Source organism: Vidua macroura, chromosome Z (assembly GCF_024509145.1).
Source record: "Vidua macroura isolate BioBank_ID:100142 chromosome Z, ASM2450914v1, whole genome shotgun sequence".
Lineage (NCBI taxonomy): Eukaryota > Metazoa > Chordata > Aves > Passeriformes > Viduidae > Vidua > Vidua macroura.
This window is the reverse complement of record NC_071611.1, coordinates 62604890-62624314: the sequence shown is the minus strand read 5'-3', so window position 1 is coordinate 62624314 and position 19425 is coordinate 62604890. Positions and strand designations below refer to the sequence as shown.

Genomic DNA, 19425 nt, shown 5'->3' with positions numbered 1-19425 from the left:
AGAATCAGATCTTATGACAGAGCATCCATTATTCTGCAGTTCAGCATTATTTTATATTTTTGATCAAAGCCATGGTCAGTATTTGGAAAATTGAGACATCTTAATACATTTTTATTCATAAAGTACTGTGAAGTGCCTACAGGCTTTTCCTTTCATTTTTGCTTTTTGCCTTGGTTGTGTATTTTAAATACGGTCCATTGAATTGGGTAGCAATTTCAATAATCAGTTGTTTACCTCACAACCATTATTACAGAAACCTCTCCCTAATCTCAGAGGTATACAGGCCTCATCCCTTACCCCTACCTGTTTTTTTCTGTCATTTGTCTTTAAAGTCAGTCCAAAATTATGGCTAGGATGGGGCCAATCTTTTAGAATGAAAAAAAAGAAATAAAAGGAAATGAAGGACTAACAGAGATATCAATATGGCAGTGTGACTCAGAAAATCTGTGAAGTTACTTTCACTGTTAGTGTCTTTTTTTTCCCCTCCCTCAAATTCCCCAACTTCTTTTCTAATCCACCTGTCATGTGGCTACTCGCACTGTAAACATATTTAGATGTCAGATTACCATTGAAGTACTTTAATGCTGTTAAAAATGTGCAACAGTTTCTCTATGACAAAAATAATGTCTTCCTTCAGCTCTCAAACATGAGCAGAAACTTCTGGATAATAGTTCTATGCAGATACATAGCTATATTAGAAATAACATTGAGTATTTACAATATGATTTCTTTTAGTTATAAAATATGCTACAAGGTATCACATAGCAGATTACTTAAAAGCAAGACAATTCCATTGTAAATATGTTATTACTAATGGACAACACTGTATTCAGATTTAGTTATGCACTATTATTAGCCAGAGTTGTAAAATAAAGAAATTTATCCAGATTTGCTATCAGGTACCTTTCCTGTGTTCTGTTGAAATTAGACTTTTGCGCATTAATATATATTTATTGAGATAATTTCTTTTTTCTTTTTCTCCTGGTACTTTTCCAGAGCTCTAGTATGCAGTGAAGGTTTTACAGTCAGCATGCAGTCTAGCAGATGTCATTCCATTTGCCTAAGCCCTGCTGACATTTGGAGTTGTGGATTAATTGAGCTACAGAATGAAATTTAATTAAAATTAAATGCAGATTTGGCCAATGTATCTACTAATTTTTTACACTCTGATGTGTACATTTGCAGTCAGCACCTTAGTTTATTTGTTTAATCAGGATGTTATGTGGGAGAAGCTGCACTTTGTTTTAAACTGAAATCATGGCAGATGCCAAGTAGAGCATAATTTGTGTAATTTCATGTGATACCTGCCATGTAGGTGATGTCATTGATATGCCTCAGAACAACCTGAAGGATGCGGTCTCTTCTATTTGCAAAGTTATTGAAGAAGAAAAGAGCATGTAAGAGATAGAGTTTTGTGTGTATTTTTGAAGTAAAGATTTTGTTAAAGCTGATGTTTTAAGTTAGCTTATGAAACAATATGTTTGAAAGCAAAAAATTACAGAAGGGCAATTTATTTCTCTCATAAAGTGCCATTGTCAGAATCTGTTTAGCCTTGAGATAGATCTGTAATGGAGATTTCAACAAAAGGCATTAAAAATGCCAATACTTCATCCTAATATTTTTTTTATTAATAATTGAGTATATATATATGTGGAAAGCAATAATATATGGCAAATACTAGGTAAAATAGAAGTAACGCTGGAGGGAATATTTATGGATTTTTTTTCTTTATGCATTTAATTTAGATCTGTCTGGAAAGGCTTCTGCTCCTGTATGTAGGTAGCACTAATTTGAAGTATTCTGACTCAGTCTAAGATGACTTAAGCAGACACAGGAGATGGTATGAGTAACTCTCCATGTATTAAAATAAAGAAGACATTTGTAGATGCCGTCCTTAATATTGCATAATAAACTTAAGTGATACATTACTACTGTGAAATCTGAGGACCTAGACTATCTCATTTGTAGTTTACTGAATGAACAGACTTTTTAAAAACTGAGTCTGTTTATTCAACTTCGTCTTTGATTACTACAGTGAAGAATGTTCTGGTGTAGCAATCATTCAAAAGCCAGTTGACATATCAAAATACCCCTGGATATTCACTCAGACACTGAGATTAGTTCTGCTGGTCAGAGCATGGTGCTAATAATGCCATGGCAATGGGTTTGATCCCTCTACAGGCCATTCATTTAAGAGTTGGATTTAATGATCTTCATGAGTGCTTTCCAACTCAGAATGTTCTCTCACTCAGTTTGCTACAACTTTTGGCTCACAGCTTCCTATAAACAGAGGAAGCATCCATATATTTACTAGTTAATGAAAGATTTCTCTTCCATGAACTTGTCCATTCTCCACTTGAGTCCACATAAACTTTTAGCACTTCAGCAAGGGATAACTTTACTGCATTTTGCGTGAAGCAATTTTTTTCTCTTTGATGTGTTGCTCTTCTCTGTGCTGAGGCCCACCAACTCATAAATTGGAAGAGATGGTTGAAAAGTGGATTCCTTCTCTCTAATTCCACACTACTCTAGATTTTGTGGACTTCTTTTACATCCTGCTCTGACATGTCTTTTCCAGCCTTAGTTAATCCCATCTATTTTTGTACCTAGTTCAATCCTACTATATCTTTTTTTTCCACAAGATAGAGGGATGAAATAAGAAATGCGTATGGTTTTCAACACATGAGCAGGCCATGAATTTATATCCATTGCTTAATATATTACTCTTATTTTCCTTCTTAATACAAATGCTTAAACCCAAGGCTGGTTTTTTAAAATTTTATTTTGGGTTTGAATTTGTTTAATTTTTTTCCCCATTTTTAGTCCTCATTGAACATACATTTTCCCAGACCTATTTAAGGCCTTAAGATTTCATGCATAACTGGTACTCAGAGCCCATCACTTCACCAGTACAGAAAAACTGAGATTCCTGTGCATATATAATTTCATTTCTGTTGAGTTTCATTAACCACCCTAAATGCCCAGGACTTCAGTCTTTAGGGCCTTCTTGATGTTTGCAGTATCAGTTCTTGGCTTTATCACTTGCTGAATCATCAGCAAACTTTCTTATTTCACATTTGACTCACCCTCTCCTCAGCAACCATGAATAAGTTAAATATTTGGCTCCTTGTGGAATTTCTGTGGCATGCACCATGCAAACTGACTCCTGTGCTTCAGCCAGATTTATCTGTGTTGCGACTCTTTCTTTTCCACTGTGATTGGTTTCTTTACAAGGCTTTGGTGATAGACTGTGTCAGAAACTTTGAAAACTGGAGTAGACTATATTGAGCAGATCTCCTTTACAAACATAATAATTGACAATTTTTTCATAAACTATTTCTATTTACCAGGGATGGGCTGACTCATACCAGGTATAAGCAATTTATCCATCTGTACACATGTTCTATTCTTTATTCAGTATCCACTAACTGGTCTGATGTAGTCTTGAGACTTACCTGTTTGCAGGCACTCCCTGGAATACATTTCAAAGATGAATGGCACATTTACTGCTCTCTAGTCCTTAATTAAGTAGGCTTTAAGTAGTAGGTTACACACTACAATTAGTGGTTCAGTTAATCAGTTCAGCTTTGAAACAGGTATTGTTTGGTACTGGAATTTTGCTTCTCATCTTTTTCTATTCCTCTATTCTCAAACATTTTTTCTTACATTTATTTTGAGATAGATTTTCTACTGAGGCATTTATTAAGAAAACTGCAAGTGTAGGAACTTCCTCAAGTTTTCCACATCTTATTCAGAAACAAAAAACTACCACCACCATGAAAAACAAAACCAGCAAAAAATCCATGACACTGGCACACTAACATTCTTCTAGCCATGCAAACATTCAAGCAGAAAACCTCCTCCTGATAAGTTTGAAAACCTATTATTCTATTGTAAGCTTTTGATGACAGCATGGGTTGTTACTCAAACTCCCTTCAGGACTGCCTCCCTGGGTTTTGTAACTTACTTACCACCGTTTAGGATACTATTTTTAACTTCCAGAATGACCCCTTCTTGCTTTTAGAAACTTCCTTTCTCCTACTATTTAATTATTTTTAGTTCTGCTTAGTGTATCAGTTCTCTGAAATGACCATTTGCTTTCTGCCTCCCACAAGATGCCCCTTGCCTTTGCATTGCTTCTAGGGATTTAATGCTGTTTATCTCAGGTGTACAAAGCTTTCTGTCTTCATATGTATCAGAATGTTGCTAAAGTTGGGTGCCATTTTTTGAGTGAAGGCACAGTCGTGTGTGTTTGCCCAAAAAAGGTTTCAATCCAGTGTACTGTAGCTGCTGTTACAGACTGGCTTTTTGACATTTCAAATCAAATCTGTTGTTCCGCTCAAAACCAAAACAAAGGTTATTTCTTCTCCTATGGGCCACTAAAAGACTGCTCCATCAATCAATTGCTGATTCAGGTCTACAAATCCAGTCATATCATCAGGTCACAAAATTATATTTTTCCAATCCACATACAAGATAGTAAACCATGTCTCCTAGTATCACAGCATCCTTGCTGTCAGTTCTGCTTTGGCATATCACACAGTGTGTCACAGTTCTGGTCAGACAGTCAGCAACATCATTCCAGTATGAAGTTGTTCCCATTTTGACCACGAACACAGCTGCAGTCAAGACCAAATATGTTTGGTCCCAGCTAAACCAAATTCTTAGCAACCCTCCAAAACTCCCTATTTACAGTATCCATAGAAGTAGATTTATTGTGAATGTTTATGCTGCATAACATTGCTTTTCTCTTCTCACTTGTAATCACCTGAAGTTTGATTTCTTTTGCTGTTCTATTTCTATTTTACTGCTCATTTACAGAGTAACATTTAGGAACATGGCTCTTTACAGACGCAAATAGGCCTTAGTGTAATTCATAAAATGCCATATAAATAACTGAGTTATTTTTCAAATGGTTTTGAAAACACATTTAAAGGGCTTAAATATTACCTTCTTATGCACGTGGCAAAAAGGGGATTAGCCAAGGCGTTAATGCATTACTGATGCCATTATTACATGCAGATGCATCTTCATAGCACATGAATTAGGATCAAAGAAAAATAGCTGGGTGGAAGGAGGCATTTTTGGACTCAAAGCTGAGAGAGAGTGGAGAAGTAAAGACACTTTATGCTGGAGGTTAGGAGAACCACCAATACACTAATTTGGAGAGGGCTATTGGAGTGAAAAAGGTTCATCCCTGTCTGCAAAAAAATGGTCAGTGGAGCATATCATTCCATAAGAGTCCTCTTACATTGAGGTATGTACTAAAATTTGTGCTTTGTTTGATTCTGGGCCTGGAAAATAAATATTTTTTTTGTGATTATATATGTCAAAAATTGGTTGCAGTTTGGATGAAAACCAGTGAAATAACAAGTATCATTTAGAGGATGCTGAGTTATAAGGGCGGGCAGTCCCTTGAAAATGAAGAGAGATTTTTTTACAGAGGACAGAAAGATTTTTAACCTAAATTTGAAGACAATGACATTCAGGATAGCGTAGGTAAAGGGCAAATGGAGAGAAAACACAAAAAAAAATAGACAAGGGTTGGTGTTTTTTGGAGGCAGTAGTCAGCATTCAGTGCTTGTCTGAGGAATAACAGAGGAATCATACTGAAAGTTAATAAAGTTATAAATTAGAGGCACAGCTGTGAAAGAAGGAAGTGGAAGACAAAGAGACAAGAGGTTGCTGGTACAGATACAGATACTAGAAAAGAGCATTCAGTAGTAGAAGGCAGTCATGGCAGCAGAGGTGGGAAAGATACTATAGAAGAGAAAGCAGATCGCAGTACTGAAGATAAGAGTAGGAGGAAGACAGTGGCTGCATTGGGAGTGTTGTTATGAACAAGTTATGAATATAGCTTAAGAGATGCAAGAACATGTAATGGGAATACTCTAGAAATTTTTTTAACTGTCAAAAGGATGTGGTTCCTGAACCACCATGGCAAAGAGCCTGCATTCAGCGAGAGCCACTATGATGTGTTTTTTTACGTCATTGAAAAGAAACATTAAAGGACAATGTGATCTTATGGGAAGCATCTCTCTGTGTATAGACTGGTTCATTCAAACCTACAGCACAGGTAGGTTTTAAAGTCTATTTTTGGTTTTAAATTACAGCTGGTTTATTCATGCAATATCTATTGTTTTTAAATTTTACTCATCTGTTATTGTCAGTTATCTTACGATCTTCAGCTTCATGGTAACTACTCACTGACTTTCTTTTTAAAGTTTTAAATTGATTGCCAATTGGAGTCATTATGTACCTTTTCATTCATCTATTCAGGATAGTCAAATAATCTGCATTTACAACTATTTGTGTATCATAGGGTTGAAAAATTTGGGTTTACAAATTTTGCAATCTACATATTTTTTCACTATAAGAAATGGAGTTCTCTGCTAATATTGAAAAGTAGACAGTAATTCTTCATGGACCCATTATTCAATCTGGCTTATTTAGGGGCAAAACTATTCTCTCATCTTTCTTCATTGCCTGCTTGCAAATATGAAGATTGTTTAATCAAGTTCTGGTTCACCTGAAAGCCAAACTAATTTTAGTGCCTGTTATTGAAGCTGGCAACTTTCATGCGTGTATACGAACTCTACATGGATGTTACTCAATGTGACATTTCGTTGTCCTGTCTTAGACCTTGGTTCATGGTGCTTCTGGAAGTACACAGATGGACTTTCACATTAAGAATTGGAAATTATGATAATCTGATACATTTTTTGTCCCAATAGAAATTATTAATCTGCATTTAAGAAATGCAAACTTTATCTAAGTTATATAGAGTCTAATAACTCTGACATTTGTCGCTATTGGACACAAAATGAGTACACAGAAGCTTGGTAAGTTCAAAAGAGAAGAAGACTAAGTTTTATTTAAACATCTGGTATTTATAGAATTCTAAAGGTGACTGTGGATTGGAGGATGGAATTACTACCTCTCCAACCACACTGGTCTAAAGATCAATTAATCATTTCTCTCCACCCACAGAGAAATATGTAAACTATTATATTTGTACATGAAATTGTATGGGAACTCTGACTCTCAAATATGTAAACCTTATTAGAAGGTTTAAAGAAGTTAAAGAAGACTTTCAAAAGAACTATAAAAGAAAACTAAAAACTTTTAAAAATCAGGGCAACAGACATTTGCTGGAGAAATTGCTTAGTGGGGTTCTCTACATCACATAATTTAGATTTGTCCCTATATTATGTATTATGGAGAAGAAATTTGTGCTATCATTCAACTAGTATTGGAGATTTCAAGTGAAGCCAACAAATGCTAAGTTTACATAAAGTATTACATCAGATAACCTAATTTTTTTCCTTTTTCAGGTTATGGATGGCCATGTGCCTAATCTAGAACATATAGTCAGAGCATCAGGTCCTATCCTGGAGTAGCTATTGTACAAATAGAAAAAAAATTATTTGTTTGTTTTGAAAATCATATAGGGTCAAAAGACAGAAAATTTAATTTTAGAACCATGTCTTAAAAGCATATGATTGCCCCATTAGACTTGGATATACTTCTGTTTTAATAGATTTTGTCACGTGTATGTTATGGGAACATTCTTCTATTGTATTATTGCAGATTGTGCTCTTCAGCTTTAAAAGTTGCATGCTGTCAAAATTGTTTCCCTCAGTCTTGGGAACTGCTACTATGATATATTTTATTTTCTTCTTTTTCTTGTTCTTTAGCATAGCATCTTGTAATTCATAAACTATACTGAGAAACTGATAGAATTTTGTTTTTTTCTCCAGTATTTTAGTTTGGTGACTTCTGATCATCAGGCAGCATATTTCAGAGAAATGAAAGAAAATCCGTGAGAAATGCCATTCTTGATGGCATTTGGAAAAGAGATGCTTCATGGAGTCAGTATGACACACAGTATGGGTGTAATCCTTGGCTGCAGGCTGACTTTAAAACACCATGCTCCAGCCGGAGTCAGCTCTGCATTGGGGCTGGACTTCTTCATCATTGCAAGATACAGGCATTCTTAAATTCTATTTAGTAGTCAAAAGGCATGGCTTTATAATAAACACACCGGCATTATCATCACCTGTGCTGTAAACTATAAACTGATGACTGTGTATGGACTAGGTGAATAAAATGAATACGACTATAGCAGTATTCCTGCTGGAATCACTGAAAATAGAAACATGGAACTGTTTTTTTATTGACTTATACAGTACTTACAGTCTTTTTGAACAAGCTGTGTCAGATGCACATTATCTCACTATCCTGAGGTCTCAGTGTGCATCAGTCTGGCTATTTGTGACATTTTAGGAAATTTTCAGTTGTTTTGGATTTTTTTTCAGGAATGCTAAGCAGTTGTTTATAGGAAGTGTTTGTTCCCATTAAAAAAATTACCAATTGACATTGACATGCATGCATAATGAAGATATAACTTGAAGTTTCTAATATCCATCAAAAATGTCGGCTGAGTAATTTGTTTTAAACTAAGTTCTGAAATATCATAAGGACAATAAAAAAACATTCACTGTTTGAGTAATGAATTTATCTAAGTATATTGTTAATATATGGGGATTTTTTTCTCCTTTTGCTTGTGTAATTGCTTTTAAATCTGTGTATGTATATCACATTTTGCTGATAGTTGAATGTTTTAAGAAGAATGAAAGTTGTTCTTCACTTTGGTAAGAATGAACTATCAGAGACTTCAGAAGTAATTATGGAAGCAAGTAATACCACCTCTTCTAGGTGTTGCTTACAGATCAGGTAGTTCCCTCTGTCCCCTTTTTTCTTTAAATGATGTCTTCTTCAGAAAGAAGTAGAAAAAGAGTAAACTTGTCTGTCTTCAACTCCTCTTTCAGAAGACTGGTTTGAGTACTTGAATTTCTTGTTTTTAATGTTATAGATGTGTTATTCTGCAGACCTTACTAGGGTCATCTGGTTCAATAAGTGTGCAGCATCCCCAAGAAAATTATGTGAGAAGGACAGGGTAATGCATGTTCATTCACATGAAACCATTGACATGGAACCATTTTAGATTTTTGTCTTACGGAGGGACTGACTGGTTTCCTCCAGCCATGCTACAGACTTCAGGATAGGAGAAATAATACAGGGGATATTATACATGAGGTACCTTGGGTACCAGGAACTTACAGTCTGGACCTCCTCACAGCCAAATCTTCCTTGCTGAAGCAGAGTAAATTAGCCCACATGAGCTTATGCTGTGTAAAGTGCTTCTGGTATCCAAGTCAGCTCATCTAAAAATAGCTTTGGAAATCCTTTGCAAGCTGCAGTGTGGGTGTGCATTTATTGTCTGGTGATGGCTGGAGCATGCATGGAACTAAAGTCATTAAAGATCAGAAGATCCTCTGCCTGTCAGTAATTTTAGACACAATTTAATGGGTCAAGGTAAAATATGGGTGAATGTAAACTTAATCTCCCTCTCAAAGGTAAGGGATATGAATTTATTAAACATAATATATTTTTAAATGTCTATTTACTGATCATAAAATAAATGTCAAATTAATATTATCTAAAACAAGCATTTACAAGGACTATTGGCTTTCATATGCTGGTGCTTTGGTAGATATCTTTATCACATTACTTTGTGCTGAAATTAGAAGTTTTATTTTCATCTGAATTGTCTCCATCAGATATCTGTTTATTTAAAGCATCAGTGATAAAAACCCCCAAAATGCAAACAATTCTTCATCTGCCAGTCTAATATATTGATAAATATATTTTTAATTAAAAATGTGATTCACTTTTAATAGAAAAGAAGTACTAAATCTATCTGTTATTTTAATGTTAGATGTAAAATTACAATTTAGAATATAAAAACTGGAGGTTTTCACAATAATAGAATAAGAAATATTTCCAGTGCAGTATGACAACTTTCTAAAATCCATATTGCGTTACTTTCTGGTACTTTCTTTGAAATATCTTTCTGAAAGCATCCAGTGGTCTGTTAAACTGTGAATCAGACTGTAGATACTTAAATGAATATACTTTGCTTAAAACTGTGACATAAGTAAAGCAGGAATAGTACAAGCCTCCCTCCATTTAAGAAGAGTGATTACAGAAAGCAATCGTGAATATCACATATACTTCACCTTTCTTGTTGGCTATTTTTTCCTAGAAGTGAAATTGTTTTGGTGATGTAGGCTGTACCATCTTGAATAACTTCTAAACTGAAAAGAAGACATGCAAAACTCTTTTAGAATGTTTTTGAACCTCTTTAACTCTCTGCATTTGTGAAGACTTGCTGTGTTTCTGATCTATAACAAGGAGATTTTTCTAAAATGTTCTTCATTGCAGAACTTGTTTTATATAAGAAATAGAACTAAAAACCTAATTTCTTTTCTCCTTTCTACACTGCAATCGATGAAGTGTGATTAATAATAGATTTAAATTTGCTAAGTGCATTTACTCCTTTGTGCCATCATAAAGAGAATCTATTACTGTAAAATTGAAGCTTAGTTCCAAATTGCACCATTATGAAGTTTTCTTCCAGCAATGTTTTGTCTCTAATATACTTCCCTCATTGTAATTCTATTGCAAACCTGATGTCTAGCATCAAGTCTCACAATAATTATTTTAAATTGCTACTAGGAACAGTAGTCCTGGTGGGATATATTACTACCATTCTAACAAGATGAATTTCAATGCACTTGTAACCATATTATAGTGTATTATGAAAAGAAGAAAATCTTTGATTTGTAGTAGGCAGGCAGAAATAGAATACTGAAAAATTATTTTTATCAACTTCATGTTGCACTTTAGAGCATGAGTAAATTAAATTAGATTTATACTATCAAAATATATTAGTAATTATATATTAAAAATTATGATGAACTGTCATGATATCATGGTTTTAAGTAAAATTTAGCAATGAGATAGGTGGAACTTTAGAAATGGAATCACTATGCTGAAATTACTACTAGACTCAAAGCTTGGAAGTCTCTTGAGCTTGTGTCTAGAATGAATAAAAAATAAAAAAGAAATGTGAATGAAACAACCACACTGTAAGCATTCATTTCAAAATGACAGAAGCCATCATGTTCTGTGGCTGTACTTCACAATGATATCACAGAGTACCTCCTAAGTTTATATCAATTAGCCTAGAAACTTTAAGGCAGATATTCACCAGCTTTTTTTAAATTAGCACCCAGCTGATGCAATGCAAATTAATTTAAGCATTTTCTGTATTTTTATTATATTTTGCAGTTATAGAATTAAGTGCTTATGTTGTAATTAAATTATATGAATAATTATTTACACACCAAAATTCAATATCATTGATATTGAATATAAATCTGTAATATCTAAAATCTAAAATGAAACCTGATGCAGCAACACTCAGACAATGGCTAAAATTTTCCAACTTTTTCAGTTACATATTTAGAAAATTCAGAACTGAATGCAGTATAAGCAACATCAAAATAACCTCCCCAGGCAAACAAGAGAATAAGACAAACTTGTACATTTACGTCTCATGCATCACTACCTGTGGTGACTTCATCCATAGACACAACTATAAAAATTGCACCATACTTTCTCATTTTGGGAAAACTAATGCCTGGTGGATAAAAAAATTATAACAAACAGAAAGTGCCTTGAGTCTAATGGACTGATTTGTTTGATTGCTCACATCCCTCTTCCTAAGCATTTAACAAAGACTTTCTGTTCTCCATCCCATTTCTGAAATGCAATATTTTCTGTGAAGGACACAATCTAGAGTCCAAAATTTTAAAGTTGTTTTTTCTAAGGATGTGGCATGGAAAAAACGTTACCTTCTAACTGCCAATTAATTTTCAATTTTTACTATTGATTGAAAACAGTGATGTAAAGAACTAGAAATAATTTTAGATATTGTTTACAAGATAGTCTCTTGTTTCCACTCAATTTAATGCCTTGAATCCTATACACCTAAGTGTGTTTAAAGTGTGTTTCAAGTACAACACTTCTGTTTTTGCATTCTTTAATTTGTGTATCTTATATATACATATGTAATATATATGGATGAATGTATACAAGTTCACAGTTACCATGCCCAGATGCCCAAGTTACTCATGCACTTTGAAACAGTTAAAAAATGAGATTGTAATGTATATCTGTGTATCTTATCATTGTCACAAATTTTATAGGAAAAGGTTAATTATATGGAACTCTGCAAATTCAAAGCTATTTCTGATCACTAAATGTTCACATTTAGCTTATTGTCTTATGTGATAAGACTATACTTGTGTGGTGCAGACTATAATTTTTTTAATTTGTTAAAAGAGAGTTCAGGTCCTCATAGGAGATGGTTTCTCTTCCAGTGTGAAGTAAAGCAAAGGTCTGTGCTGGATCAAGGCTAGCACCTTGCAGAGCTGATGCCAGGAGCTGAGAAGTGAATTGCCAATAAGTACATTGCTCCCATTGGTGGTGCTCCATTAAAAATAAATACATAATTTTGCTTTTGTGCCTTGACAGCTTGAAACACTGATGTAGTTTTATTTGTTTAGAGGAAGTGGAGAATGAATGCAAATGAGTGTCATAAGTGCAGGTGTCACACAGTCCCAGCAGTATGCCACAGTCTATTTCAAATGGACAGCTTTTCACTGGATATGAAAATAGTTCATTATTCATATTCTACCTCTTTTTATCTGCTTGAACTTTTAATAGAAGCATTAGAAATGAAAACTTATACACAATCCGTCTAAAAGTTCTTCAAAAGTGGTGACTTGGACGAGCTTTGCTACAAGTCAAAAAAGCAACTAGTAAAATGCTGTATTTCCCTCCTACTGATTCTGACAGCCATAAATCACATTAATCCAGTCACCATCCATTAAATGTATCTTTCCAATTAAAAGTGCTCATCCCAAACTGGGACTGGAGTAGTATCATTATTGCCTTAGCTCAGGTGTTTCAGTTTCTTGATGGTGAAGCACTACAAACCACAGTTTGAACTTATTTTTAGGAAACATTTTGACACATTATTATATTAAAATGGTACAGTTTCAGTGTACAGAGATTACTATACAGATGTACATATTAGAAATGGTGCAAAAGTGAAAAATATTTTTACTTTTGACCAGAATGTATAGTGTGCCTAAGAGCTTGCTGCTAGGCAAAAGTCAAACTAGGAATCTCAGGTATTTTCCAACAAATAGAGGGCTGCCATTGATGCTAAACAAGGTATATTCCACATAACTTTTCTTTATTCTGCAGAGGCTGCTGGAGAAAGATAAACAGAATTTCATCCAAGCCCCACTGAGTGTTAATACAGTAAAATCAAAGATACTCCTAAAAACTCTCTTAAGTGCTAAATAAAAAAATTATGTCAGAGTGAGACCATGACGTCACCTCTTGTGATTGATAACATCCTTCAGTGAAAATATGAAGTGAGCCTTAATGAAAAATTGAAATCAGCTCAAAATTTTTTATTAATTCTTGCTTTTTGGAACACAGGAAAATAATTATTCATTTGCTATTTCAAGAAGTAAGGCAAGAATATGTGCTGCTGAAAAAAATTAATAGTACTTAACTTACCAACACTAGATGGCAAGAGACATATTCTATTTAATGTTAAGAAAGTACTATGTGAATTTACCAATATGTGTATCATCTTCAGATTTCAAGAGTGTTGAATGGATTATTTTCCAGAGCTAGATAAATTTGAATTCCATAGAGCTGAAATCCTGGAAATTAGCTGCATGATGTATGAACTAAATAATAGTGTTCCTGACATAGGAAGAAATGATGGAAATTAAACATATAGTTATGCACACTCTGTCTGCACAATATGCTGCATGCACTGCATGTGTTAGAATTTCTTCTCAGTTCTTTTTTTAATCTTTTATTCATACCATTGCAGGTGATGAAAAATTTATGCCTTGAGTCTGGCATTGAAATTAAATGGAAAATGAAAACAGAAGCAGTTTATACTGACAGCTTAAATGTCTTTATCTAACATACGGTTGCACTACAAAAATCTCTCTATGACTTTTAAAATCTCCCATGTGCAAAAATGCAAACATTGCACAATATAGGGTAAAGTTAGGACTCTCTATATTAACAGAAAAGTTTTCATTCATTATTATTATTATTCCCTACTAAGTTTTCAGAATTACTCCAGAATATCATATGAACGTGAATACAGTTCATCACACAGCCCAGCCACTGACACTGTTATATGACATAGAGAAAACAACTGGGTCTTGTATTACACTTTATGAATTTCTATACTTGCTGCATTATGAATCCAAGGAAAGCAATACATCTTGTACTTGCTATTGCAAGAATAAAAGGTTAATTAGTCAGGTGGATGAGTTCCTGAATTATGACGGTTTAACTAATGCTATAAGAGCAGGATTAGTAAGAATCCATACATATATTTTTAAAGTCACAATCCATATAACACACCCTTTGAAAAATATAAAATAGTGTTTTAAAAAGCAGTTCTTGTGTAGGAACTTTAGCAATAAATTTTGATAATTAGAATGCTATTTTGAGTCATTCAATCACTTCTTCAGGTGTATACCTGCAATGATTTTTTTGTGTGGATTTTTTTTTTCCTTATTGTTTCAGTTGTTTATGTAATGTCAGGTCATTAAGTATAATTTTAAAAGTAGAGTTAATATCAGGAAAATATTTACTGTAAACTTTTGTAAGTTGTACATTATTATGCATCATTAGATTGAATTCCTAGGGAAAAAATACTTACTTTTTAAATGTTTCAATGACTGAAATGTGGAATGTATTGTGTAATAATAGCCACATAGAGTACTAATGTAAGCTACATCTTATATTTTCATATACAGATGACTGTTCTATCTGCTTGCCAGTTTTACATCCACTTTTTTATTGGTGACTTTTTACAATGCCTTATATAAATGTTGGTGTGTGTAATTACCCAGATAATTTTATACAATATTAATTGCGCTAAGAGTGTATTGGAAGTCTTTTTAATTCAGTAATTCATTTGCATTTTAATGATTCTAACAGCATAAAGTTATAGAGTAAAATTGAAACATCTTGTTGACTGCTACTGCAGTGCGAAAAGAGTTGAAGATCTTATTTTGTGCTATTAAATGTCATTAGCAAAATTTACATTTAAAAACATTGGAGAACACACAATCGTGAGTTACAAAAATCAGCTGCAATATGTCTTACAGTCCACTGTATAACAAAAGGATATTTTAAATATTTTGGACTTCAATATCTGTGGCATTTAATAGCTGATTTTCATATGCTCACTATGAGGATTCAGCACTTGAGCAGATAATTGTGGTAGTGGTAGTGGACGGAATATATGAAATGCACTTGAGAAAAGAGGCTGAGGTACCTTTCAATCAGAGGAAGGATTGTGAAAAACCAATACTTTTTTAGTTTTTTTAATCAGATCTCTTAAAAAATATAAAATACTGTCTAGTGGGTTTTATACTGCAGGAGTCAGTGTCCCAGCTACAGGGAATAAGATAGTCTGTTGATCTGTATCAATAGATTTTAAGCTAGCTATGTAATGTTTCTTTCATTGCCTTTATCAGATTTAATATCAGCATGAATAAATCTAAATTATTTGCTATGTTTTTCCTAATTCTTGAAGCAATGTAAAAGCCTGGAGAGGTTTGAAGTGACAGCATTACAAGCAGTCTTTTGCATACATGGCCTTTAGGGATGAGTGGCTACCTTGCATCTAATAAATAAGAAACTGAATTCATTGAATAATGAATTAAGTGGCATAAGTCGTGATAACAAGGAGCAAACATAACTCCATATGAATGCTATTTGCTTTGTGGGGGTTTATCTGAGAAGGCCATTGTTTCACCAAGGGATATTGAAAAAAGGCTCATTCACAGAACACAGCCTAAAATGATCTATCAATTTTTTCATTTGCTGAGCTTCTTTGTGAGCCTCTATCAAACCCATTGTCTCCACCATGGGGATAATTGGGATTGTTTTAGGCCACTGTGTTTTATTTACAACAAAAATTCCTAGTCTGTTTTACATGGGTCACCAACAATTAAGTTGAGGTGTCTAATTGGTTGACCCATATTAGGGTCAACAGCTGGTTACAGAATAATATCTTGCAGTGCCCTACTTGCACAGCCCTGAACCAAATTAAATTATTAATCTACTCTTTGCTTCAATGTAGCTTCACAGAGATCACTGACCTGCCATACTGAATAAAACAGAACTAGTGCTTTACATTTTCATTATGATGAGTTATATTTTAAATTGCAAATACATTGCCATTTAGTTCACACAGAGTATCATATTTGATATCTTGAATTTCATCAGGCATTTAGTGCTTATGTTTATTTTGTTAATTCCAGTTATTAAATGAACCTGGGAACTCATGTGAATAGAGTTAGTATAAATAAACTATTGAAACAGGCAGAATCTGAGAGTTCAAAAGAACTGAAAGGAAAATGTTTGTTTTCTTCAATTGGTATTTTTTAAATTGAGAAGGATTTTATATATTGAAATGATCTAAAAATTAATTCACAATTAACACATACCTTTGTAGTGGTAGTAAGGAAGTTGATCTACCTTTTCTGCAATTGTATGCTTCTTTCAATTTTGTGTTACCTAATTAGTCAAAGATGAGGTGCATCTTGTGTCAGAGTACACTTAAACAGATGGTATAACAACTGTGTTTTCTCACATAAAACTTGCATTTTTTTCTTTTAACAGTTAAACTTCACAATTCATATAGAGCAACACCTGAGATGAATCAGAGTATACATTATTGTTTAGTCTGTCCTGTTGAGAAAGATTATAACTTGAGTTGTACTTAGCGAAATAATGGCTGGAAATTTCCAGCTATGTGCTTTTTCATTATTTTTAAATTAAATTTTAAAGGATGCCTAGTTGAGTACCTAGCAGATTAAATGGTCTTGGCAGTAGTTCCTGTTGCTTTTTAAAGATACAGATTGATATAGATACATAGATAGAGTTTAAAGATAGAGATAATGTCCTGCCTTTAGGAATAAAGAAGCAGATCTTGTTTTTAATTTCAACAGAATGAGATTGCAGGCTTTTATGTCATATTAAACAGAGCATGCTGCTTATTGAACAGGAGACTTGGGAAAGAGATAATTCAAAGGGATTGTTGTCTAAATTATACCTTGAAATTTGGGCAGCTATTCTAATGATTCTTCATGGTGACTTACATTAATTGTGGGCCCAGCTAAGTTTTAGTGATGCTAGCACAAGAGCAGGATTAGTCCTGTTGTGCCTACATGTGAGTTACACAGCCCTGAGGTGATACAGAATACCTAAACCAGATATTAATGGCTGATTCCTATGCCATGGATCTCCAACTGAGGAAGAACCTTTGATCACAAATTGGTTTTGCTGACACTTAAAAATAACCTGGTTATTCAGCTCTTGGATGACAAGTTTTAAACCTGATGCTGATGAGGTTGGCTTTGGTCTTGTTTTGTTCATGAGGATAGAGTCTGGGTTTGTTGCGGGCAGGGATTGAGTTAATTAAGTCCAGAGGAGAATCATGACCAAGTTAAATGAATGGTAGGAACAGTGCCAGATGAAGTGCAAAGTAAAGGAGGATAAAATTTTGAAGCATTTCTCTATTTCCTCAATTATTACTGTATTGGCAATATTAATTTAGGGAAAGAATGGAAATTTCTGTTAAAAGTGAGGCTGCTGTCAAAAATAAATTAGAGTATGCAAAAAGAATAGGCTAGAGGATAATGCAGAAATATCATACAGAAGCTCTCTGATTTTGAATGGTATTTTCTTTGATGAGTCAGGCTGACTGCAGCTCAGAAGGAGTCATGCAAGGTTAGAAAGTTTATATTGTACCTGAAAACAGTGAAAATATGTGTGCAGTTAATGTGTAGTGCATATACAGAGTTTCTGTTTTCCTATTGGAAAACAACGCAAGAGAAATAGAAAGATAGCAAATTCTTAACAGGTATAAAATATACTTTTATACAGCACAAAAGTAGCCTAAGGTAATTGCCGCCAAATGCTTTCAGTAAGCAAGCTAGGTCTTGTCAGTTCTTTCAGAACTGTGCATTTCAAGAGTTACTGATAAGGAAGAGACAGAAACTGGACAGATAAAATGTAGCCTTGCATTATTCTCTAAGTAGGTGTGATTGGGAAAAGTATCTAATGGAAAGGGATGCCAACATCCTACATTTGGTTTCATGTGCCTGCCTTCTAAATTTTCCTTCTGAAAAACTTTTTGCAAAAGAAGTTCCTCTTTCTTGCATCTTTAAAAATACTTTTCTGCAGAGCAGAGTTTTACATCATGCCTGTCTCATTTGGCTAGTTAGTCCAGTGTTCTCTTAATACCTCTTGCTATCTGCTTTCTTCTCCTCTCCAAAACCTCAATGTATTTTCTGTTTATGCAAATTATTGCATATATTAATACATGCAATTTTGTTAATTTATCTTTGTACTCCCAAAATAAGAATATTTTTGCATACCATCCATATTCTAAACCATTTTAAATGACCTGAAATAGTCACTGATCGCACTATAGCCATAGCAGCAGACTGTTGTTGTCCTTGTTGAGGTTCTCCAGTTGTGTTTTTATTTCTTGCTGGGGCCCAGAATTATATAACTGGCTTTTCTATTTATTCTTAGGCTATCTATTTTAAATCTAGTTCAACTATGACTGTGTAATTTATTATTATGCCTCTTGAATTCAGAATAATCCTACCTTAGTTTATTGATAAACAGGTTTTAGCTGTTGTGTGCTAGCCTCACCTTGATAAGAACAAGAAAAAAAGTTGATCAATGCTAAGTTAATAAAGCAAGTAATCAGCCATCTCTATTATAATTTAAAAATTTTATATAGAAATAGTCATAAATGTACTACTAAATTCAATGTGAGTGCCTTTTATCAGTCTATGAACTATTGAGAAAAAAATAAGTTCACATAGGGCAAAACATTTTGAGTTTCTATAGATTTAAATGCCTGCTTAGTCTTTCTGGTATCAGTACTCTTTATTTAGACAATTTTTATGAATACTGAAAAATAAAACTGTTATTTTTCCAAACTAGAAGATTTTGAAGCATTTTAAGCACAGTTCAGTATGGTACATTTTGAGTGAAATGGAAAAGTTCCATTTGGTTCATGTTAGCAATGTTGCATTTCAATCTCCTGTGCACTAACCCAAAGATGCAGCATAAAAATCTTCCCCATAAAAAATAATGAGAGATATAAGACATTCACTAAATACACTATCTACCTAAGGTCTGTGAGCAGCTCAATAAACTTACATCAATGTTGAACTGATAGAAGATGAAACAGTTCAATTTAATCAAAACAATGGACAGAAATAGGATGGGGTGTTATTAGTTCTGTTCTCTGCTTTAAAATATGGAATTCCAGTGAAAAAAAAATTCCTGTGTAGGACTTAATTTTTGGTTAAACAACATTTTATACCAATATATTTTTTCACTAGAAACTATGAAGTTGTGTGTCAGGTCCATCAT

General features: G+C 33.7%; 1 protein-coding gene across 3 annotated transcripts in view; it reads left to right on the top strand.

Moving 5' to 3' along the window:
* The window catches only part of KIAA0825 (KIAA0825 ortholog), a 248950-nt gene that overhangs the window by 181176 nt on the left and 48349 nt on the right, over nt 1–19425 (top strand). Inside the window, exon 20 of one of the 3 annotated variants that reach the window (XM_054003606.1) lies at nt 7761–8056. The exons of the other annotated variants lie outside the window; for them this stretch is intronic. Coding sequence (XP_053859581.1) covers nt 7761–7776 — 16 coding nt within the window. The 3' untranslated portion in view covers nt 7777–8056. Of the gene's footprint in view, nt 1–7760; nt 8057–19425 lie in introns of those variants that run through there. 3 annotated transcript variants of the gene reach the window in all.